Consider the following 26349-nt stretch of genomic DNA (forward strand, 5'->3'; position numbering starts at 1 on the left):
ATCTCCTAATCTGAATAACAACATTCTCTCAGGTACTGCTGAAAATTTGAATCTAGCGATATCATCGGGCGAAGAACCAATGGATTCGTTGGAATTCCAATAAAGCTAGTTCAATCTTCCTAGCTTAGATCCTCAAATCAGTCCTCAGTATTTATACCTATTTGACAAGCAGCGTTAAGTATCCATGTTAAATGGAATAAAATTAAACAAGAGAAGCTCTTAGAAAGGGAAGGAACATGACCAACTAATCTTCAATTGAAAAATGTTTCTATTTGAAATATTTTTTCACAAACAATAACATTGAAATTATATTTTATATTCCTTCTCAAAAACGATGACACATCATAGGTTGACAAAAAACTATACAAAGTCAACTACAAACTGTCAATAATTCATTTCATGATGACTCGAAAGTTCGAATATATCTGAAATTGAAACATATGTACTTAAGTCCCAGTTATAATTTATTGCTGAAATTTTGGGTTTATGAATAATGAAAATAATTTTATGTTGTTAACGGTCAGTATGTTCGACAACTATATGTCAAAAGATAATATAAACAACTTTCCCGAAGATACAAAATGGCTAGTACCATTTATTCACAAGATAGATGTCAGCGCCATCTGTAGAAAAAATATTAAAGCTGCCTGAATACATTTTTCAAAAAGATATTTTTACGGTGAAAAACATTGCCGAAGACATGAACACTGTGGAAACAACTGTTAAGAAGTTATGAGGTTTTGTAGCACCAACGGATTAATTTGCCCCACTGTGTGGAGCAGATAAAAGTACTACGAGTGACTCGTTCGAAAAAACTGCTTTCTTAGCTGAAAAGCCAAAAAAATGTAATCCTGTTCTCTCCAACGAAAAGCAGTTCTGCATCGATTCTGTGTCTAATAGCCACACAGACCGGTTTATTCCACCGAAGAAAATTGAGGATGTTCCTGAGAAAGTAAAGTTCAAGTTCCAAACCAAACATCCGGCTGGTGTAATGATGTTTGGCTTGGTAGCGTCCAACGGTTTGAAAATGCCGCTTGTTATTATGATAACTACTGTTAAAACCAATACCGAAATGTATATCGGTATTTTAAAAGACCGGGTGCTTCCCTGGGTGAAGGCCAAATTCTCTAAAGATAAATAGGTTGTGTTACAACGGGATGGACTGTCATGTCATACTTTCAATCGGACCCAACATTGGTGAAAGGCGTAGTCTAGAGGATGTCATTACTAAAACTATAGGACACATCGAGTAAATGTGTTGGATAGGTTCTTATACAAATGACTAAATTCGAAAATGTAGATATTATTACCTAAATGTGCTTCAAATAATATATGAAAGAAACATAATAAATTTTCGCTTTTTTCGTCGCATCCTGTACTGGCACAAAGTAAACTCTGGAATTCTTGAGAAGCAAACACAACGGATACGTTGCGGCTGCGTTTGACAGTTAGCACATACGTCTTCTGTCAAATTAACATAAACGCAACTCAAACGTATCCATTGTGTTTGGGCCTTCAGTATCAACGTCTTAAAATATTTTCAAATTTCTTACACATAATACCTTGTCAATACAAGTTTTAAAATGAAAATAAAAATCTGACCACCCGTAATCCAACGTTCTCGAAGCCTCGATTTTTTCTATCATACAATATATTATCGGTAGCAGTTATTTGTCACCTCAAATTGAAACAAAAAGTGCGAATTATGACGTGAACTAAAAAATACAAAGAAGCGCTCACATACTCTAGCGAAACGTTTCTGGCCGGGCCGGTCAACGCTCGCTACGCCAAAGACCCCTGAGTGAATTATGTGATCGAGTAAAACTTTTCTCTACCGCCGTTTGGTTGAGAAATTTAGGAGCACCGGTGGCAGCTGATTATTCACAAAAAAAAAACAGAAACACTTGTTTTCTTAGAAATGTCTCACTACTAGCTAACAAAAAAACTGCATCTGTCACTGTTTGGAATTTGCAAGTTGAAATGTTTTAGAAGGGAATGTTATTTTAGTCGCATGAAATGGGTTTGAGCACGCATTCCCGAGAGCATGTTTCGTAACGAACATTACAACACTATTTTTGGGAAATTTTTGGCTAACTTCAACTACTTAATCGTCAATAAAATACATGAAATTTCCCTGCTTGAAAAGTGAGTTGCGAATGAAGATGATAGCGTGAGTGTAAAAGGAAATCCATTAAAAAAGTAAACAGAACAGAGAATAGGCCGCTGGGGTAAGAATAGCTACTGTTTACATTTACTACGGCATTCGAAGAGATAAATAGACGTACATAAATAGCATAGCTGCATACTCTCGGCTCTAGCCGCAAAGCAGCCGAAAACTATTGAGCCAAAAAGGAAATTGGTACATCGAGGACAAACGGTACATCGGCACGATAGAGTAAGTTACGAGGTGTTGACATTGTTTCATACCTTGGGACGTGAATTCGGAAACGTAAAATGGATCTCCTCTTTCTGTGCGGTGCGTTGAATGGTGAAGTGAATGCATGGTATGCGTGGATGTTTTGATTTTTTTTTTTGTGGTTGCGGTGTGTTGCACCAATCGGGTTGCGGGAAATCAATCGATCAAATATGTTTGATACAAAATTTGTCAGCATTAAAAAACACAATCATTAGTACGTGTATAAATAATCACGACATGCGTTCATGTACAGCAAACTCATTTGAATGAAGGCTACGTAAAGATTAAATAGGAAAAAGCCTTACCTAATATTTCATCGTCGATAGACGGATCCAGTCGTATGTCTTCATCTGTCGGGAAGAGATCGTGAAGTTTGCACTTCTCTGAAAGTAATAGGAAACAGAACTCTGCGTTAGGAAATATAAAAAGAGCTTCATGGCCACAAGGATACAGAGACGTGGGTTCAGATATTAGTAGAATCCAGGCCATTCGATGTTAACGTACTGGAGCATGAGCTTTAATCTCAGGCTTTCACGTTGAATTCTACAAAGCCTAGACGAATATGTCTTAGCAAAAATGAAATAAAACTTTTTGATCGATAGAACTGATCTGATAAATTTTTCAATTTTAGTTTGCTAACGTCCCATCAATATGTTTTTGAACATTTTTCAATTATTCGCTGGAAAACCATTGTTGAAATTTCTGGCAGTTTATATTTAAAAAAAAATATAAGCGAGTGAACTCCAAACCGCACCGTTATGATTGTGTTTGAAAACGTTTTTTTAACGAAACGTCCAACCTCTCAAGTGTTACAGTTTATTTTTGATACAACATGCTGTACGGACAATAAGCTCAACAACAACGTCCTGTGCAATGTCGTGGGATTTTGTTACCACAAAATATCATAACAATGGTCGCAGTGGTCCAAATCTTACAAAAAAATGTCGTGGGAGTTTTTTCCCGCAAAGCTTAACACCATTTACCCATGCATCTCCATCGTTTCTCAACACGGTGGAGACGCATGGCGATTGTCGGCCAGTACTTACTGAACGGGACGTACTCGTATCCATGGCCAATGCGTCCTTTCTTCGGTGGTAACGGTGGCCGAATAATGTACTTGGTTCCGTCGGGACTGGTGATGAACGGTTGGATGTTCATTGCCTTCGAGAAGCTCCACAGTAGGTAAACCACCCCTGCCTTCTGTTCCCAGTCATCGAACAGAGCCTCCCGCAACGTTTGCGGCACCAGGATATTGATCTCGGTCGAGTTGATTGTCACCGTTGTCAGTGCACCGGAAACTCCAACCGTTTGCTTCAGTGAGCTGAAATCCGTTGGATCCAGCATCATGAGCGGTGGATTTTTTAGCTTTTGCACTGATACACTTTCCTGCTGGCTGTGCCGCGCGGTAAGCTCGTGGTAGACATTTTTCAGCTCGGTGAAGTACTCCGTGTTATCGGTAATCCAGCTGGCAAACAGGTGCCGCCGGAAGTTGTCATCGATGTCGGTTAGATTGTCCACCCGCAGGTCTTCCGCGAGAAAACTCTGAATGTAGTCTTCCTTGGCGATTGTCTTTTTCATGTTGGCGATCCGGTTCTCGTTGATGTAGGATAGCGTGGTGAAATTGCGTGTCGTATTCGAGTTGGCTAACACCGTGGGTGTTACGCCGTATCTGCATATTTTCCACAGCCCAGAGTGTGATGATTTGAAATAGCGTCTGGTGTCTGGTATGAAGATCCCTGCAGAAGGTGATTTGAAAAATGAAAAGAAAACAGTAAAGAGATTATGATTATGATTTAAAGCAGACAGTTTCAATAGTTTTTTTTCTCTCTCTCGATAAAGCACTAATTTCAAATTGTATGTAGAAGATATTCAGCAGCCACATGAATCAGAGCTATAGCCTTTCCCTCATCGAAAGCAGTTGGCAAAAAGTCAAATTGCTCTGCCTTTACACCCCTAACTTTTCGCATCTTTCTCCACATCTAGTTGGTTCGGTCCAATAAAAAACAATGTAATGAGCAGTAAATCAAAAATAAAATACACCATGAAACTTTGGGTTGCACTTTTTCTGCAGTATCAGCAAACAGTTTGGCTTAATCTTCGTATAAGAGCGAGCACACACACACAAACACAAAATTACTGAGTAAGTTATTTTCTGCGTTGCATCCGAAACAATGCAACGCTTGCCAAATCATTATTATTGTGTTCCGTCGGTTTACCATTAGCGCAATTTCTTGGGTTCGTCTTCCGACAGAGGGTAACAAATTGGATTTTCACGACCTAGTTGCGCTGTTCCGAACTTTGGATGTCAATGAGTTTTGATAAATGAGATTTAAGATGTAGATTTAAATACATTACGAATGATGGTATCTGGCTTGAAAGATTATTCATTTAATTATAAATCAAGCCGATGTCATTTTTATTTAATAACTAGCTGAATGTACCCGGCCTTGCTCGTGTAAAAATTTCTGCTTTTCTTTTAATTTTCTATATCAGCAAAATGTCGATTTTGCCCCAATTCCCCTACAATACAAAAATAGGTTTATCTGCTGACTTTTTACGTTGATAAGACACCTACCATTCGATTTCTGAGACTTTTTTACTCAAAATAAGATATAATTTGTCTACCACTTTAAGATATTAGCGAATTACCATTAATGCTCAGAAAATAATTGTTATTATTTTGCTTTGTGAAATATACTAAAACTATGCCAAAACCGGTTTCGTAGAATCACCGTTTTGTGCTCAGTTTTTGTCCGATTTAAGATCTGTTTTTTTAAGATGGGTAAAAAGATGCTAATATGTGGACAAACTCTTGGAATTTTAAAAATAAAAAATAAAAAATTACCGGTTTTGCATAAAAACACACAAAAAAACATATATAGAAGCCAAGGCAGAAAAAAAAGTCAATTTTTGTTGCACTGTGTAATCAATAGCCTAAGCTCACCTCTGATAGTTAAAATTATTGCTTGCTTTGTCGTCTCGTTTCACTTTTTTGTGTATACATAATCAAAATCATCCTTATAGTTGAACAGCAGTCTTCATGAATTAATTAACAATTTCGAGATACAGCTTGACAGGAAGCAGTAATCGCAGAATTGATTTCAAACCAACGCACGCTGGGAAAAAATGAACCGGAATTCCCACTAATTAGAAGCCGCTGGGCTGGCAACTTGAAATATAGCATTTCTTATGTTAAATTGGTCGATAAATTGATTGACGATGGTTTCATTTTGGGCAGGGCACGGGAAAGGGTCTTTATTTCCAAAAATACGCAAAAATAGTGTGAAAAATGGCAAAATAGACCATATCCCGTGCCCTGCCTCAAATGAAACCATCATCAATCAATTTATCGACCAGCACAGAATGAAAATCTCACCAATTGATTTATCAATCAGTTTTACATAAGAAATGCTATATTTCAGGTCGCCAGCCCAGCGGCTTCTAATTAGTGGGAATTTGGGGGTTTTTTGGTGGGTTTTTTTTCCCAGTGCGCAACGTTTCAATGTTACGTCCAAGTCTTCTTCCGTATTCTAGTAACCTTTCCAGAAAATGTAATCCGCCATGTACGATTTACAAATTTGCGCTGGACATGAATATTTGGATTCTGGACGTCATCTTGATATCGAAAATATACATATTGCAGAGCATATATTCGTTTTTCACAAAATTCTGAAACCGGAAGTTGCCTTATTGAATTTAAAAAATATCGTTGGACTTTTATTTCTGGTTTCTAAAGATCATCCTGATTCCGGAAATACCAATATTTGGAGGTTCGTAAACGTTTTTATACAGTTGTATACAGCTTCCCAGAAACCAAAAGTCGCCATCTTTGTTTTAGAAGAACATCGGACATCATATTCCGATCGCTAGACATCAACTTCAGGCCAAGACTGACCGAGAGCATGCAAGTTATCGTACCTTTTCAAAAAGTTTCCATAGGGCACTAAAAGACCTGACTTTCTTATAAATTAAGACCCCCTCCCTCTTTGATAGCTTCCCCTTTCTCTTTCCTACATCATGTTCCGGTCTCTGGAAATCAATTTCCGGTCTTCAGACATGACCAAAGGCCTAAAAACTATCGTATTTATTCAGAAAGTTCCCATAACACATGAAAAAACTTGATTTTCTGACCTTATTTGGACAACCGCATGCTTTAGGGGATGCTCCTTCTTCTTCCCAATATTTCTTTGACCACTTCCTCTGTACAAAGAACACGTATAAGTTTGGTTGAAATCGGTACAGTCATTCGAGAGTTATGCTAGAACATACATACATACATATTTTTTTAAATAAATAGCTGGATTTCAGGAGCTCTTATCTAATTTGAGCGATGCTCCTAACCAAATTTTAATTCGGTAATAGTTGAGCTTCAGCAACTTTTTCAAACATATTTTTTATCCAAAACCCTAGATTGGACTCTCCGTTATCAAATTATGCAAGAAATATGTCAAGAAATCGTTCCAAAAACAGATCAAAGCAGGTTGGATGTTTTGAAACACTTCTCTAGAAACATTTGCACAAAAACCGATTTTCGGCTGCAAAAAGACGTCACTACGTTTCAAAAAAGGCCAATATTTGAAAATATATGATCGATTTTCGTATGACAACGTCATTCCGAAAATACTCATATTGCCATGTATTTAATTCAATTATTAGTTTTCGCAGATTTCCAGACACCGGAAGTCGGCAACCCAAGTTTCAAAGTATCGTCAGACACCGATAACCGGTTCTTAAGAGTCATTTTTGCTCCGAAAATACCAACATTGAGGCGTTTGTGAGCGTTTGCCACAGTTTTAAATGGCTTCCAAGAAACCGCAAGTTGCCATCTTGGATTGAAAATGGCATCGAACGTCATGTTTCAGTCTATGGACATCAACTTCCGGCCTCCAAATATGACCAAGAACCCGAAATCATCAAATTTCAATGAAAGGTTACCATCATGTATGAAAATTTATTACTTTTGACCCCCTCCCTCTTTAAGGGTGACCCCTCCCCCTATCCAATATTTCTTTGACCACTTCCTTTGTACAAAGAACACGTATGCCAAGTTTGGTTGAAATCGGTTCAGGCCTTCGAGAGTTATGCTGGAACATACATACATACATACATACAAAACTTCTCTTTTATATAAATAGAAGAAGATAGATAGATAGATTTATTACTTAAATAAATTATTTGAAATGAAATAGAAAAAAATGCTTCAAAACTACCTAAATAATTCCTGTATGAAAACTTTCAAAGACTAAGATATTTTTATTTCAGCAAGTAACGGATATCAATTAACATGTCCATTCATATACATTGCACACATCGATAATAATTGTTCTAGTAATTTCTGAATCGCTATTAGTTTCAGGAATGCTGAACAGAAAAAAACGAAAATACAATGATTTATGATTTTCCTAGGCTTAAGATAGTATTAGAAAATTTAAAATAATTAGCCAGATTTTTTAATAATGACTTAAAGTTACGTGACGTTAGCTGATACCTGAGAACCTTTTTGTAATTTTTAACAGTATTTTGATAAATAAACTTGAAAATTAATTTTATTCAATCCTATTGTTTCAGCGTTTCCAATTGTTTTAATACTTTAAAACTCTTTTTCGGGAAGTTAATCTCAAGAAAAATTCCAATACATTGAATATGTTTTAATTCCAAATGTTGAATATGGTTGAAAGATTTATTTGAAAAAATGAAGATTTTCTCCCCATAATTCAAGGCTCCTGATTCGTGCATTCGTGAAATTGCGCCTTTTGTTAGTCACGAAAGAGAACAAAATTCGGAAGTAATGGAAACCCTTCCACCGACATTTTTCAGAGAATGCCTAGAAATTCGTTGGTGAAGATAATTCACCTTAAGGAAACTATATTTTTCCCTGTTATTCTTTTTATCAGCGCCATGTCTGATAGTAATCTTTACTTACACAGAAATGAGGTCATGTGCGAGCAATTTTTTAGTGTATAACCTTCGCTCACAAATAAACAAAAAGTTATATTGATTCAAAGCGAAGCTCAGTTACGCATTTGGTTCATGTATGAAGACTCAAGAGTTGACGTTTTATGAAAACATACTGCAACTGATTGCATACAAGTCTGAGAATAGTAGGTACCATGGAACGGGGTGAAATTGATCAATTTTCATAACAAATGCTTCATGTACATTTTTCCCGAAATAGTATAATTTTAAAACAAGTATTGGTATGTGCTCCAGTAAATCTCTATGGCTATTGGTGAAATTTCTATCGTCTACTTCATGAAATAAATTCGATAATTCTATAAGGTACTATGAGGTAAATTGGGGTGAAATTTATCACCATTGAAATCCATGCATTCTTTTGGCAATGTGCTTTTTTTTGATATGCTAAAGATGAATGATGATTTCTGTACTGAAAAATATCATTAACAGCTAGTTTGGAAACGAAAATAATGATATTTCAGGTTAAAATTTGTTTATTTTGATTCACGAGCTGCTTGTTGCTAAATTTGCTCTTATTTGATCGTCGTTCTACCGATTTTAATTCGGTTTATTGCAAAAGCTCAAAAACTTGCCCTGAATTTAAAATCTTTGTGGTTTACTGCGAATTCATCAGTATTTCTTTAATGGTATGGAATGATCATTGTTGAAAATTACATTTTTTGAGCTTTTATCAAACTTTACTCACTTTTCGAAAATATGAAAAATGGCACCGGGCATGCAAGGGTTAACTTTGACAGGTATGTGAATCATGCAAAAGTTGCGTTTCAGGACACGTTAACATTGCTTAGTGTTGTAAGAGTAATATCTTTTGATTAGTATTTTTTATCACGAATTTTCAGGTGATCAATTTCTCCCCACTGATCAATATGACCCCATTCCACGGTATTTCTTTTCACTAATCTTGCATGCAAACTGCTCACATTGACTTTTTTTTGCAAAGGCATTGTATTCGTATACGAGTATTAACACTATTGCTATGCAACGATACAATTCAGGAATAACGAAAGAATTCGAATGCAATGCGAGTGCGATAATCAGCAGGCCTGCTTGAATCTGGTAATCTCCAGTTTAACTAAGCTTAGCTCAGTTCTGACTGTATATATCAATGGCTGCTTAATTTGAAAAAACTAGGTATATGGATCATTTCGTCTCAAGTGTGCACACCACGTGTCAATGACCTTCTCATACAGGGTGTTAGGGAGCTCACTAAATATCCTTCAAGGGGCGATAGAGGACCATATTTGATGAAAAAAAACCTAGGCATATGGCCACGTCAACTACTGCAGAATTATTCACTATTTACAGTTTTCGGTTATGTTTGCCTTTAACGTGGTCTAGCACAAGAAGTGTGATAGCTAGCTCAATTTTGTTAGTTTCGCTGGAAAGCTGAGAAAATTACGTTATCAATAGTGTCTTCAAAACGTCGAATTAAAAAGAATAAGAAGCACTTAGAAAGGAACAAATGTGAAATCAAATGTTTTTTTGAGAACTAAACTGCAATTTTCTCTCTGAAATGTGTGATAAACATGAGTTTTGTTGTTAACTAAATTAAACATTGAAGTCTACTCTACAAGTTGTTCTTTGACACCAAGCATCAAACTCTTTTAGTTTAGATGCTATTCAACTTTAAAAGCAATAAGCTGCGCCTTCGGTAAGTGTTGTAAGATCTTCTGCTCCACTGTGTTTACGTAGACGCGTCGTTGCTGTCTTGTACACAGTAGGTATTCACTGCAAACTAGATCAAAATTGAAACACAGTGGAGCAGAAAATTGTTATTGTTATGCCGATATTCACGAAAAATGCACGGATTAAACACCAAATTTTCACGAAATCATTGAACAAATAAACTAAATATGCTCACGGGCTCTTATGGAATCGTTTAGCATTGTATATTAAGTAAATTGGCTAGATTCATTCTGAATTTTGTTAAACAACCCATTTTTCACAACGCTTCCATATCCATCTCAAAACTTAAATCACTGCTCAATTATTCATCTCACGACGCCCCCATATTCATTACACTGTTAATCAAGAATGAATCACATTTTAATGAATGAACGTAGCCGCAGCCCGTCGTAGTAGGTTACCTAGATATCCGCTGTAGTTGTTTACGTGTAAAACTGGTAACCTAGATAACCACAGCAGTGCTGCAGATTTATGTCAATTATGTCGGAATAATTCGACATTTTCAGTAAGATTTTTTCGTATTAACAGAAAGTGATTTGGCAACTTTTGAATTTTTCAACGCAGTGAAAATAGATGAAAATACATACAGTTGAAATTCAGGAATTGTAGAAATTCATCTCATATATTTCTGCTAATTCGTTTTTGGAAATTTGAGGTGAAAATTTCAAAGATTAAAGTATTCTTAGTATAGTGAGTGATTTTGTTTAGTGATTAAAATAAAAAGTTATCCGCTAGTGATGAAAAGAAACTTTGGTTGGCTGCTGAACGAGTTCCGTTGTAGCCGTATAGAACAATACGCGGAATTTTTTTTCTGAGGTAGGTGATTTAATTAAATGAATTTTCGAGTGCAGATGCCCGGCTATAATATCAAATTTAGAGTTTTTAAGTGAGTTTTTGAGGATTATACCTTATGAGGAATCTAAAGTGAACTAAAAAGAATCCATTTCATGGATTAGCAGATTGGTTTAAGAAGAAAATTTGCGTTTTTTTTCTGTTTTCAATTGTGTTTTCATGTTTTTTTTTATTCTCGCTTATTTTCCGTCGGTCTAGTTCCGCCACTGTTGTGGCCAATCACCGACGCCCAGGGAGGCGACTCCACACCCAGGACCCTAACTCATGACCCGTTTTATTAACGGACCTGCGCCAACGGCTTTACTTCCTCATGCGATGGAAGGCGTGATCCCAGAGATTTTTCGCCTCAGAAAATCTCCCGGTTTCGGCTAGGATTGAATCTAGACCAGTTGGGTTGGTTGTGAGTGGATCACGCCACCTCACAACCATCGACACCTATGTTGGCGGTGGGATTCGAACCCAGGCGTCGAGCGTGGTTGGCGGAGACGTTACCAACCACACTAGGCCCCCGCATCATGTGTTTTCATGTTGTATGAGATGAATATATGGCCTGAGATGAATAATGGAGCAGTACCCCTTAGTAGTTAAATTTTGACCATATGCGCAGAAGGTTTTATTTCATCAAATAGGATCCTCTATCACCCCTTAAAGGGTTTTAAGTGAGCTACCTAACACCCTGTATTTAATATGGAAAATTCGAGAAATTGTTCATATGAGGTTACTTCGATAAAATTTCCCCTTTGGTGCCAATTAGACCTCAAAAATCCCTAGTTTCTTTTAATAATGGTTACATTATTTTCGAAGAAAATTGGTCAAAAAACCCAAAAAGAATATCAATTTTAGGCGGCAGTGTTAGCAGATATATTCTTTTTGCATTTGAAAAATAAAATTGCATTTTTCGACATATGAGTTTATTTTGATTTTCTAATTTAACAGTTTCTGAGAAAACTTAACGTTGAAAACACTTATCGCTTGAGTTACAGCGTTTTAAAGAAATAAAGTCATATTTCATCTGGTTCGATGCAATCTTCTGTCCAGAGGTTTCATATCCCCGAAGATTTTATTTCAATGGACATCATAGAGATAGCATTCCGGAAAAAAATTGGTCAAGGAATAAAAAAAATCAATTTCAAGCGGCAGTGTTACCAGATATGCAGGCAAAATTTTGACGTTAATACTTCCCTGATAGGATTTGACTGACAGTGTTGCTAGTTACTTGGAGATATAATCAAAAGAAAACTAAGGATTTTTACCGAGATTGAGGAATCTGAAGTTGTTCACTGACAGTGCTGTGTCTGATGGAAACAAGAGGTGATGCGAGAGATGCCATATGCTATATCACCAGGGAAGATTGGGTTAAAAAAGAACCTAAAATATTCAAACTAATGGAAAAATACTGTTTTATATGCGGATACAAGCAACTGGCAATACATTCGGTCAATATTTCTATATATTCTGAATTCCTTAGCTGTTCATAGTCAAAACATTTTCAGAGAAATCAGCAAAACAAGAATTTAAATTAAAAACATATCAGAGGGCATTAGACATTGTTTGATAGAAACACTGTAACTCGACTTTTGCTCATAACGTTCGCATTAAACAGAATTGACAAAAAATGCTAATTTTTATGGGTTTACCTTTACACGCACTGACGAAACTACCCACGAATCATAGTAATCCATGAGCCAGCTGGAAAATTTGACAGCTGTATCAGTCGAACTCTACCCGGCGAAAACAGTGAAGCTTCAGAAGTATGCACTTTCAAAGAACGGTACCCCGTCAGACATCATGCGGTACTTTGTGGACGCTTGATACGCCCGTTCTTGCATCTGCAACATCTTGGCACTATTGGACAACGAAGAAAACATCGAAAGAAAGGCCGGTTCCGGAAGGCTGACGACTCTGAGCGACAAGGAGCTTCAAAGGATGCTAAAGAGGAAGACCAAGGGAAAAGTGGCTACACCGTTGCGTGTGCTTGGCCGGGAGTTCGGTACAAGCCACAGTGCACAGTGGTGTAAAACGCGAGAAACGTGATCGTCAGCTTTTTGAGTATAAAAAAACCATTCGAATGCAAGAGTGTATTTGATAAAGTTTTTGTAGATCTCAAGATGCCCCTTCTGGTGTAAATAAATTATTGATTAATTCATCTAAAAGTGAGATTTTTTTTTCATTTACTTATAAAATCAAAACGAAATCTTCAACAAAGTTGTGGACAATCCTATTTAGAAAAAAATTGCTGAAGACACTTGGATCTATCTCTTGAAAATCGACCACATACAGGTAGTTTTACACACAGACATTCTTTAAGTTTCTAAAAAAATAGAGCGGGGGCCTAGCGTGGTTGGTAACGTCTCCGCCAACAACGCTCGACGCCTGGGTTCGAATCCCACCGCCAACATAGGTGTCGATGGTTGTGAGGTGGCGTGATCCACTCACAACCAACCCAACTGGTCTAGATTCAATCCTAGCCGACACCGGGATATTTATTTAGGCGAAAAATCTCTGGGATCACGCCTTCCATCGCATGAGGAAGGAAAGCCGTTGGCGCCGGTCCGTTAATCAACGGGTCGTGAGTTAAGGTCCAGGGTGGAGTCGCCTCCCCGGGCGTCAGTGATTGGCAGAACAACAGTGGCGGAACTAGACCGACGGTAAATAAGCGAGAATAAAAAAAAAGTTTCTAAAAATCGAAAAATACCAAATAACTTTTTCTGGAGTGATTTTGAAGGCCCACTATGTTCTAGATATTTTTTCGTGTTTGAAAAATAATTCATTCTGCCGAACATACCTCGGGCAAATTTTCAATTTTTTCATAGGGTTTAGAACATTTTAAATAAAAAAATGCACTTTCAAACTAAAATTTCTCAAAAAGCTGCAAAAAAACAGTCTTCACTCGAAAGATGGGGATTATTTCTAGTTCCCCGAGGTGGTTTCATTAGTTTCTTGCAGTCTCTTGAAGACTTGGATGTGGGTAAAAAAAAATTTTTATTCGGTTTTTCTGTGTTTTTTTTCATGTTTTTTTTCATCAAAGATGTAGAGAATAGAAAAGATTTTTGATTCTTCATTAAAAAGTACGAAAAGCATTTATATTTACGGTACCGTGCATTATTTGGAAACATAAAGATAGGAAAAAATTGATTTTTCCGAAAATAATTGTTATGTCACTAGTGTATGCAAATGCCAAAGTTTTTTTCAACAACATTAGCAACATTCTTTGACGTTTTGCTAAGTCCTGAATTCTGAAAAGAAAATGCCAGCTCGGAGATAGATACCCCTATTATTTTTAGATGTTATTCATAAGGAGGTGTCTCGGTACGTATGGACAAAATTATAAAAATAAGGGTATCTATCTCCGAGCAGACATTTTCTTTTTAGAATTCAAGAATTGTAAAAACTTCAAAGAATGTTGATAATTTTGTTGAAAAAAAAACATTTTTTTTTTCAAAATGTTCTAAACCCTATGAAAGAGTTGAAAATTTGTCCAAGGTATGTTCGGCAGAATGAACTATTTTTCAAATACGAAAAATATCTAGAACATAGTGAGCCTATAAAATCACACCAGAAAAAGTTATTTTTCGATTTTTAGAAACTTGAAGAATGTCTGTGTATAAAACTACCTGTATGTGGTCGATTTTCAAGAGATAGAACCAAAGTGTCTTTAGCAAATTTTTTCTGCATAAGATTGTCTACAACTTTGCTTAAGATTTCGTTTTGATTTGATAAGTAAAAAACAATAAAATTTTTTTATCTCACTTTTAGGTGAATTTATCAAAAATTTATTTGCATTGAAAGATGCCCCTCAAGATCTACAAAAACTTTGTTGAATACACGCTAGCATTTAGATAGCATTTTTATACTCAAAAGCTTGACGATCACGTTTTTCGCGTTTCAAACCACTGTGCAAGCGGCCAAACAATAAGAAAGTACCTAGCAAACATATATGGACATATATGTCAAGAAACGCTAGACCAGTACACTGGTCTCGAAGCTGCAAGTAATGAGGCAGTGGCAGCGGTTGAATAAGATGTTCAAATCGATTTTCCAGACGATTTCTTGTTTAGGCCATAGTCGGAAATAGTATAGAAGGATTTCTCGCCCGCACGACTGAGGGGCTGGCAGCACCCTCTCAGACTTCAATGAAACTTTGTTAGTGTTTAGGCCTTTTTTAAGTAACTGTGCATATTTTTTCGAAAATAATTTGTACCAATATTTGAAAAGGGCTGAAGCTATTTTCATAAATCTATACACAGTCATACCTCGCTCGATATGAGGCAACCTCGATATAACGTAACTCGATATAATGTAACTTTTACCTCGATATAACGTAACTTTTTAAGTTGTATTGAAATTGAAAATTAATGATACAGCAACTGTTTTTGGGGTATAAATTGCTTCAAAAAATGTTTGTAGTAAGTTTGGAAACCAATGAAACCAATGTGAAAATTGTCCTAAATGGGCATAAGTAAGGTTTAAAAATACAAATAGGTGATGGGAAATAGGTTTTCGCGCATCCTTCAGTAACAATTTACAGTTTTGCATCAATTAAAAAAAAATTTGTTTGCTTGTTGAAATTTTTCCTAAATGGGCATAGAAATGTTTAAAAATACTGATAGTTGATGGAAAATAGGTTTTTGCGCATTTTTGAGTAACCATAAATAGTGTTGCACCAATTAAAAAAAAATATTTTTGCTTGTTGAAAATTGTCCTAAATGGGTATAAGAATGGTTTAAAATTACTGATAGGTGATGGGAAATAGGTTTTCACGTATCTTTGAGCAACCTCTTGCATCAATTTAAAAAAGAAATTTGGCTTTTGAAAATATTTCTAAATAGGCATAAGAACGATCTAAAAGTACTGATAGGTTATGAAAAATAGGTTTTCGCGCATCTTTGAGTAACCATTAACATTCTTCCGTAAATTTAAAAAAAAATTGTTTTGTTTCGATATAACGTAACTCCATATAACGTAACGGAAATAAAAATAAAGTTGTCTTATATCGAGGTATGACTGTATCCAAACAATGACAAGAATTGAAGAAAATTTGTCTGAAATTTCGTTTATAAATATGGAAAAGTTGAATCCTGCACTAAAAAAGGTCATTTTAACTAAAGAAAAATGATTTTTAAAAAGTCTGCCATCTTAGTTTTGTTTCAAAATGACCTTTTTAGATAGACAATTAAGTTGCTTGAAACGCTTCAGAACAAATCAGAGTGGGCACTCTTAAAGAAAAAAAAAACTTTTTCATATTTGACGTGGTCAGTGTTGTTAGTCTCACTCGTAAGCAGCATGCAACACCTCATGTAAGGTTCTCGTTGGTACCACTATCACACACTGGAGAATCCTCCATTCAACCAATTTCTCGTTACTTTTCGCTTTCTTTATCATATGCACACTTTTCCGTCTACTCTCCTCGTGTGTCTGTTAAAAATGCCCAATCGTTTCACTTCCAAATGATATGTTAGTTTAAATAACTTCGTGAACAAATTCAAGAGTTAAAGAAATTTCAATCATTTATTTATTTCATTTATTCAGGTTTTGATTGGTAGTCATTCGTCTCAGTAAAAAAATGGTGAGCCATGTTTCAACGAAAAACGAAAGGTCCAAATAAACGTCTAAATTTTTAGTTAACGAGAGGCTGAACAATTCGATAAATGCATTTTTTATATTTCATCAATATGGGTTTTCAAACAAACAGAAATTGAGTCGTTTCTAAAAACTTCACGTAAATAGTGGGTCGATCTCAACGGAATTTGCTTATGTACACAAAATGGAAATATATAACATAACTCTGATCAGTACAAAAATATTTTTATCAAATAAATTATTATACAAGTAGTTGTGATTAGCTTTATCTGTCAATGTATTATGTAGTCGTATGTCAAAGCAGTCAACATATATTAGGAATGCAGTTTTTAAGTTGTCAAGGAGTTCCAAGCTCAAAAAGTATGAAGACATCAAACAATATACAAGAATAAAAAAGCAACCGCTAGTACCAAATGCAAAAATCCACCCAACCTCGGCATCTATCGGTGCGACAACAATCAGTCTGACTGAGCAATGAGAAAAAAAATAATGGAAAAAGAACATGTACTTAGTCTTAAGATGATCAAGTAAAAATCTGTTTCTCGAAAAAACGAGAAAACATAAAACGAATTTCCTCTACCAAAGTGTTTCACTGCTAGTCTCTTACTCTCGTTCTCGCACGAACACCTTGTGCAAACAAGAGCGAGGGAAGAAAAAAAAAAACAGTCCGGCAAGTTAAAAAAAAGTCCTTTTAAATTGTCACTTATAAGGTAGCTTGCTTCGGAAAAACACATTTCACACGCGATATCGCGAACTAGAAAAGCTTACATAAATTTATCAAGTTGTTAACACAAAAAACATGGAAAAACTAGTGAACAACCATCATTCTAACTTATTTTAATTTATTTTTAATTTAATATTTATTTCGGGAACTAACCAAGCAAATGGAATCAAATTTGGCAAGTGGATGTTTTTAGGAATAACAAATATGTCCATGTTGGTTCCAAATACAACCAAATTTGGTATGTGAATGTTTTTAGAGGTAACAAGTATGTCCATAGTGGTTCGACTCCCCTCCCTCTTCTGTGAGGGAGGGTTTCATAACAAATGAAACACAAATTTCTGCTTATCTCGAGAACTAATCAACTAAATGGAACCAAATTTGGCAGGTGATTGTTTTTAGGGGTAACAAATATAATGGTTTGACACCCCTCTCTCTTCTATAACGGAGGGGTCCCATACAAATGAAACTCAAATTACGCACAGCTCGAGAACCAATCAAGCAAATATAACCAAATTTGGCAGGCGAACATGGGTATTTCCGGAATTGTTATGATGCACTGAAGCCACAAATCGACCTTAAACAACATTTTGAATTCATCAGTTGACAGTGAGTTGTATCGCTGTGTGGAGTGATCTCACACCTGGCTCGCTGCTGGTGGCTGTTTGGTGCTGCTGTATTGGTGCTGCTGGCTGTAACGGCTGCAACTTCGAACGATCGGACAACCAACCTTACTGAAAGGGAGAAGTAAAAAGGTACGTGCTTTCGTCGGCGCTAGTGCGCTAGACTTAGCGGGATGGATGTAGATCCCTCGCCTCCCGCGCCACCATCCCCGAACCCCGCTGACCCTGACCCTTCTGTTACCCCCTCCCCTGTTCATTCTTCAGTCCCCCCTCGCCCCAGGCTTTACCCAGACGGAGCCCAGGGCAGCTATACTGTCTATTTTCGGCTAAAGGCGGGACCGAAATCGAAACAGTTGAACCTCTTGCAGATTTCTAAAGACCTGACGAAGGAGTACAAGGGCGTGACCGAAATTTCCAAGGTCCGGCCTAACAAGCTCCGTGTCGTGGTCAGTAACCTGAAAGAGGCCAACGATATAGCTTGCTCTGAGCTCTTCACACGCGAGTATCGCGTTAACATACCCGCACGAGACGTGGAGATCGACGGTGTCATAACCGATTCGAGTCTGTCCGTCGAGTGTATACTGGAAAGTGCCAAAGGGTGCTTTAAAAACAAAGCCTGTCCCGATGTAAAGGTGCTCGACTGCAAGCAATTGCGGTCAGCATCGATCATCGGTGGCAAAACAGTATACACCCCGTCAGACTCGTTTCGAGTTACGTTCGCCGGGTCAGCGCTACCAAGCCACGTCTCGATCCACCGGGTTCGTCTCCCTGTGCGATTATATGTGCCTCGCGTCATGAACTGCCTGAATTGTAAGCAGTTAGGCCACACTGCCGCCTACTGCTGCAATAAGGCACGTTGTGGCAAGTGTGGGGAGAATCATGCGGATGATTCCTGCAGTAAAAATGCTGAAAAATGCATTCACTGTGGGGAGAGTCAGCATGAGCTCTCGACATGTGCGGTGTACATGCAGCGCAGGGATAAAATAAAGAGGTCTCTCAAAGAGCGTTCGAAGCGTTCTTACGCTGAGATGCTGAAGAAGACCGTTACCACTTCTCCCATTACATCAAACCCTTATGATCTGTTGGCCTCTGATGAAACCGATTCTGACGATTCACCAGCGGGAACATCTTACGCCAATCCTGGGGAGTCTAGAAAGAGGAAAAATATTCCCTCTCCTAAACTTCCCAGAAAAGGTCCTAAGATTTCTCAAAGTGAAATGAAAGTTACAAGCAAACCAAACAGTGTTGCGGAAAAACCGAAGCAAACTCCTCCTGGGCTTGCAAATTTAAAGTCCCAGAAGGAGTTCCCAGCACTGCCAGGAACATCTAAAACCCCAGTTGCTCCTTTTGCACATCCAGTTGATGAAACAAACTCTGGATTAGTGAAATTTTCGGACATTGTGGACTGGATTTTTGAAACTTTCAATGTACCCGATCCAATTAAAATTTTTCTTACAGCATTCCTCCCAACAGTTAGATCATTTTTGAAGCAGTTGACTGCCCAATGGCCCCTCCTTGCAGCGATTGTATCCTTCGATGTCTAATTCAACTGCGAATATGAAGGATTCTATCTCTGTCTTACAGTGGAATTGTAGAAGTATTTTACCAAAAATTGATTCGTTTAAAGTTTTGATAAATAAAAACAAATGCAATGCATTTTCCCTTTGTGAAACTTGGCTTACTTCAAATATTGATTTCAACTTCCATGATTTTAATATTATTCGCCTTGATCGAGACACCCCATATGGAGGAGTACTTTTAGGGATTAAAAAGTGCTATTCTTTCTATCGTATTAACCTCCCCTCGATTCCAGGCATCGAAGTTGTCGCATGTCAAATGACAATACAAGGTAAAGAGCTTTGTGTTGCCTCAATATATATTCCTCCCAGAGCACAGGTTGGGCAACGGCTGCTCTTTGATTTAATAGAACTTCTTCCCTCGCCACGTTTGATTTTGGGAGACTTCAACTCTCATGGTGTGGCTTGGGGTTCCCCCTACAATGATAACCGTTCCTCTTTAATCTATAACCTTTGCGATGACTTCGACATGACTATTTTGAACAACGGTGAAATGACACGTATCCCGAAACCTCCAGCGCGCCCAAGCGCTTTGGATCTATCCTTATGTTCGACGTCGCTACGGTTGGATTGCACATGGAAGGTAATCCTCGATCCTCACGGTAGCGACCATTTGCCTATTCTTATTTTAATTAATAACGGGTCATCTCGCATGCGACCAGTTGACATTCCGTATGACCTCACACGGAATGTCGATTGGAAGTTATACGAGGAAATGATTTCAAAAGCGGTCGATTCGATTCAACATCATCCACCACTTGATACCAAGCTTAAAAGCTTGGCTAAAGCAAAGAAACGCGGATATTGGCGTCGGTTCGTGAACGAGACGTCGAGGGAGACATCAATGAGCACTCTTTGGAACACAGCCCGAAGAATGCGGAATCGCGTGACGGTCAACGAAAGCGAGGAGTCTTCAAGTAGGTGGATATTTGATTTTCCTGAGCAAAATATTGTTCGTGATGCGTCTGCGGGCCACGACGCGATAGAATCACCTTTTACGATGGCAGAATTTTCAGTTGCCCTTTTGTCCTGTAACAATAACGCGCCTGGGTTAGATAGAATCAAATTCAACTTGTTGAAGAATCTACCCGGCAATGCCAAAAGGCGCTTGTTGAACTTGTTCAATAAGTTCCTGGAGCAAAACATTGTACCGCAGGATTGGAGGCAAGTGAAGGTGATCGCCATCCAAAAACCAGGGAAACCAGCTTCTGATCACAACTCTTATAGGCCGATTGCAATGCTATCCTGTATCCGGAAATTGATGGAAAAAATGATACTCCGTCGTTTAGACCATTGGGTCGAATCAAATGGCCTACTATCGGATACTCAATTTGGCTTCCGCCGTGCCAAAGGGACGAATGATTGTCTTGCGCTGCTTTCAACAGATATTCAGCTGGCGTATGCTCGCAAAGAACAAATGGCGTCTTCCCCAGGGCTCATGTTTAAGCCCCCTTCTTTACAACTTTTATGTAAATGACATCGACGAATGTCTGGCAAATTCATGCACGATAAGACAACTTGCAGACGACAGTGTAATCTCTGTTACAGGAGCCAAAGCTGCCGATTTGCAAGGACCATTGCAAGATACCTTGGACAATTTGTCTGCTTGGGCTTTACAGCTAGGTATCGAATTCTCTCCGGAGAAGACTGAGATAGTAGTTTTTTCTAGGAAGCATGAACCTGCTCAGCTTCAAACACAATTAATGGGTAAAACGATTTCTCAGGTTTTGGTACACAAATATCTTGGTATCTGGTTCGACTCTAAAGGCACCTGGGGTTGTCACGTGAGGTATCTGATGAAAAAATGTCAACAAAAAGTGAATTTTCTTCGTACAATAACCGGACAATGGTGGGGAGCCTATCCAGGAGACCTTATAAGGCTTTACCAAACAACGATATTGTCTGTTATTGAATACGGGTGTTTCTGCTTCCGCTCCGCAGCAAACACACATCTGATCAAACTGGAGCGAATACAATATCGTTGTTTGCGTATCGCCTTAGGTTGCATGCAGTCGACCCATACGATGAGTTTGGAGGTCTTAGCTGGAGTACTGCCATTGAAAAACCGCTTCTGGAGCCTGTCTTCTCGTATTCTAATCAAATGTGAGGTCTTGAACCGTCCCGTGATTGAAAATTTTGAAAGGTTAATCGAACTTAATTCTCAAACCCGTTTTATGACATTGTATTTCCATCACATGTCCCAAAATATTAACCCTTCTTCGAATATTCCAAATCGTGTCGACTTATCAAATACTTCTGATTCTACTGTGTTTTTCGATACATCCATGATAGAAGAAACTCGTGGAATCCCGGATCATTTACGCGTGCAGCAGATCCCCAAAAATTTTTCCAATAAATATCGAAACATCAACTGCAACAATATGTTCTACACTGACGGATCACTTCTTGATGGGTCCACTGGCTTCGGTATTTTCAATAACATTTTAACCGTCTCCCATAAGCTCGATAATCCTGCTTCTGTTTACGTCGCAGAATTGGCTGCATTTAAGTACACCCTAGGGATTATCGAAAAAATGCCCACGGACCATTATTTCATCTTTACGGACAGTCTCAGTTCCATTGAGGCTCTCCGATCGATGAAAGATGTTAAGCACTCTCCGTATTTCCTGGGGAAAATACGGGATCATCTGAGTGCTTTATCCGAAAAATCTACTCAGATTACCTTAGCGTGGGTCCCTTCTCACTGCTCGATACCGGGCAATGAGAAAGCGGACTCTTTGGCTAAGGTGGGCGCAACAAACGGTGATATCTATGAAAGACCAATTGCTTTTAATGCATTTTTCGCACTTGTACGTCAGAATACGATCATCAGTTGGCAAAATGCTTGGACCAGAGGGGAATTGGGAAGGTGGTTACATTCCATAATCCCCAAAGTATCGACGAACCCGTGGTTCAAGGGGTTGGATGTAGGTCGGGAATTCATTTGCGTGATGTCCCGGCTTATGTCCAATCACTATAGATTTGACGCGCATCTCCGTCGTGTTGGGCTCGTGGAAAGTGGTATCTGTGCCTGTGGTGAGGGTTATCACGACATAGAGCATGTGGTTTGGTCATGCCCTGTACACCGTGACGCCAGGTCTAAATTAATAGCTTCCCTGCAGGCCGAAAGTAGGCAGCCGGCTGTTCCTGTTCGTGATGTCTTGGCGAGCCGTGACCTTTCCTACATGTCCCTTATATACGTTTTCCTGAAATCCATCCACGCCCTAGTTTAATCCTATTCCCTTCCGCCTACATCCAACCAAACGACAAGAACACGTTAAGACCCCGGATCCGGAAACAGCAACTAGACCCGCATGATACTCTCAGGTCCCGAGGGAGACAACCCAATATGCCAGTCCGTAATATCTTGGCCCAGCAGCGGAACATATTCAATATGCTGCTTACCTATGGCGATGGAAAACCATCAAACAACAAATCAGTGCTTTTAATGCAAAACATTCTAGCTTTAAGTTAGATTTAGTTTCAGCTCGTAGTCGGCAGCGAGGATAAAAAATTTGCTTTTAGTTATTAAGATACTTTAGAAAGTAAGCTACCAGATATAATTGGCGCCGTTAAACATTAAATTGTATTTGTGCCGTGTCAAATAAATTATAGATGAAGAAAAAAAAAACATTTTGAATTGTAAGATGGCGACTTCCGGTGTCTGGAAAACAGCCGAAAATGACCAAATACTACCCAATATGGGTATTTTCGGGATTGTTATGACGCATTGAAGCCACAAATCGACCTCAGACAACATTTTGAATTGTAAGATGGCGACTTTTGGTGGCTGGAAAACAACCGAAATTGACCAAATACCACCCAATATGAGTATCTCTGGAACGAGAATGAAGCTGAAAATTGACCTCAGACACCATTATGAATTGTAAGATGGCAACTTCTGGTGTCTAAAAAAGCAGCCAAAAATGGCCGATTTCCATACAATATGAGTATTTTCGAAACCAGAATGATACACAGGGACTAGAATCGACCACAGACACCATTTTGAATTCGAAGATGGTGACATCCGGTTTCTGGAAAACAGCCGAAAATAACCAAATAACACCCAATATGGGAGTTTCTCAAACCAGAATGACGCTCAGGGGCCAGAAATTGTCTCCAAATGCCATTTTTAAATCCAAGATGGCGACTTACGGTTCCTGAAAAAAAGCCCAAAGTGACCAAATACCACCCAATATGAGCATCACCGGATCCGGAATGATGCAAGGAGCTATAAATTGACCTTAGACAACAGTTTAAATTAAAAAAATAACAACTTCTGGGAAACAACCGAAAATAACCGAATACTACTACAAATGGATATGTCCGTAATCGAAATGATGTAGAGAAGCCAAGCATTGACCCTGGACACCATTTTCAATTAGAAGATGACCACTTTTAGTTTCTGGAAAACAACGAAAATAACTGAAATGCACCCAATATATATCCGGAATAGAGGTCATGTACAAAAGCCAAAAGTCGAGGATGTTGCCATTCCGATAAAACCAATCGATATAATCCAATCGCAAGGAATCAATGAATTTGAAATGTTTAAAATTATTAAATTAAACACTAAAATAGGCGGGACGAAGTTTGCCGGGTCAGCTAGTAATAAAATAAAAACGAAACGAAATAAACAAAAGACGAATATTTCAGGGAACTACATAATAATGGAAATGTCGTAAATAAATATTTTCATTGCTGTTTTTATTGGTCCGTCACAACTAACTGGCATATTACTTTTTATCTCAGCAATGTGATCGGTGTGGCCCGAAACATCATCACACCGGAGCGTGTGGGCAAATTAAAATCAACACACCCCCTAATTTATCATATTCCTTCACTCGTTGCCTAGACAGATGACAGCAGCTCTAGCAAAGATTTCCCACATGTTGGCTTGCTCAAGCTATGCAATGATACGCTCATATAAATACTAACCTTGACCACCTGTAACAATGAACCAGTGATCGGTTGAGATGGCAATGATCCACACTATCACAGCGACACCTATGAGCATGGTGCAACCGAGCAGAATCCGCCGCTGTCGGTAGAACTCTTCCATCAGCGGCTTCCGCTCCTCCTCGTGGCCTACCGATGAAGTCGACATGTTGTTCGATTAGTCGACTTTTACTAATGGAAACTGCAAACAATAATTTGTTTCTTGATGATGTGAAGCGAGCAGAATATTTCTACTAAACACTTTAGCTTGTCGATTAATATGATAATTGACAGTTTTCTCTTCGATTCAGCCCATTCACGTTGGCTTCTCTCACTGGGCAGCTTTTCTTTTCACTTTTTCAATGGTACACTTGACTACACTTGTGCGTTTCCTCGTCGGGTTGTTGTGCTGTTGTGACTTGGCCGTGTGCATGTATCACTACCTATTTTGAGCTTAACCTTCCGGTGGGGGGCGATTTTATATCCTCTAATTTGCGATTACACACAACACCGTTCGGTTGGTCACTGAGGGGTCGAAAGTCACATTTTCATTGTATGCACAACCGAGATTTGTTCAGTGAAATGCTGTCGATAGTTGGAACGAAAAGAAAATGATACAGGAAAACTCGGGCCCAGTTAGGGTTTTGATTTTTGATTGAAATTTCAGTTAATGTAAAATAAACTTGAATTATAAGATTGGGGTGTGACAAAATTGGTTCACGAGTATTTTTCACAATTTACGCAATGCAGTTTTTCGACAATCCGAGTAATTTTTTATGGATCCGTTGATCTATAAAAATGATTCTGCACGGTTCGGCAAATTCGATCCTGTATATTGCGCTAAAATTTTTGCGCCATAAAGTAAAGTTTTATAAGAGTTTTTTTCAGGTAGAAAGTATTTCACCCAGCAGTTTGAGCCCCTACTTATAATTGTGTTCTCTTAGACAATAAACTTTATTAAAAACGCTTGTTGTCATAAGCAACAAAGCAGAAGAATATTAATATTAATCCCTATTTGGAAGTAGAATCAATATTAGTGTAGCCAATTTCGACTTCTTTTTCGAACTAAGAAGCATCACTTCATAGATCTATTTATGTTGCCCAAAACAAATCACAAAACACTTTTTCAAAGATAAATCAAACATGTAAGCGTTGGTTTGCAAAAATAATAACTGTTATTCTAGACTTGATGAAAAGAGAATAACAAAACGCAAAAGTCAGCGAAAAATTAAAACTGCTTGTTTCGCTCTTCAATCCTTGTTCTCCTGCGTGATCTATCGTGGCCTTCTGACAAAATCTCTTCGTCCCACTCGTTATTACTATTTGGTTTAGGAACGGCCCCAATGATAACATTCGAAACACCTTTTGTTTCAAGCCAGTATCGGATGAATATCTCGTAAAATAAATAACCAAACTGTGCTGCTCAAACAACAACGTGTCCAATAAAATCGGCTTCGTCCTGTCATTAGTTAAGGTATCACTTAATTTTCGAAAAGCGATTTATCTTTCCACTGCCATTAAAGGTGTTAGATTCTTGCAGTTAGTCTGCACGAAACGATCCATGAAAAACAAAATCACTGTGTAAACAACAAACTCGTCAGCTGATCTTCGAGGTTTCTGGATCTATCATAACTTATTCACGGTAGCATTCTTGCGACCTCGCCGGGTTCACACTGCACAATTTCAAACAATAGTAAATATATAAATTTTCATCTCACTGCTCCCGCCTTAAACTGCAGAGAAATAATGACTACACAGCGATTCAACAATGTCATTTACGAGCCTGTTTGTGAGCTCAATATTGTTGTAAAAATAAATTTTCAGGATGATGCACTGATCGGTGACATTTGTTCTAGCATTGTCTAGCCGAACGGGGTTTGTTCTTCAAATTTCATTTCATTCCGTCTGCTACATCCCGGATGCGCTCTAGAATATCGAGTTTCGTTATCAGCAGATGCCGGTGTACGATCCAATCTGACC

General features: G+C 38.1%; 1 protein-coding gene across 10 annotated transcripts in view; it reads right to left on the bottom strand.

Annotated features, from left to right (window-relative positions):
* The window catches only part of LOC129722046 (uncharacterized), a 52725-nt gene that overhangs the window by 3657 nt on the left and 22719 nt on the right, over positions 1 to 26349 (bottom strand). For 6 of the 10 annotated variants that reach the window (XM_055675250.1, XM_055675253.1, XM_055675251.1 and 3 more), the window contains exons 2-5: positions 24370 to 24954; positions 3463 to 4152; positions 2722 to 2799; positions 2428 to 2469 (exon numbers count right to left, since the gene is read on the bottom strand). In XM_055675250.1, coding sequence (XP_055531225.1) covers positions 2428 to 2469; positions 2722 to 2799; positions 3463 to 4152; positions 24370 to 24538 — 979 coding nt within the window. In that variant the 5' untranslated portion in view covers positions 24539 to 24954. Of the gene's footprint in view, positions 1 to 2427; positions 2470 to 2721; positions 2800 to 3462; positions 4153 to 24369; positions 24955 to 25731; positions 25939 to 25963; positions 26340 to 26349 lie in introns of those variants that run through there. The other 4 variants (XM_055675248.1, XM_055675249.1, XM_055675252.1 and 1 more) reach the window with 4 other exon arrangements.

The sequence above is a fragment of the Wyeomyia smithii genome, chromosome 2 (genome assembly GCF_029784165.1).
Source record: "Wyeomyia smithii strain HCP4-BCI-WySm-NY-G18 chromosome 2, ASM2978416v1, whole genome shotgun sequence".
NCBI classification, from domain to species: Eukaryota; Metazoa; Arthropoda; class Insecta; order Diptera; family Culicidae; genus Wyeomyia; species Wyeomyia smithii.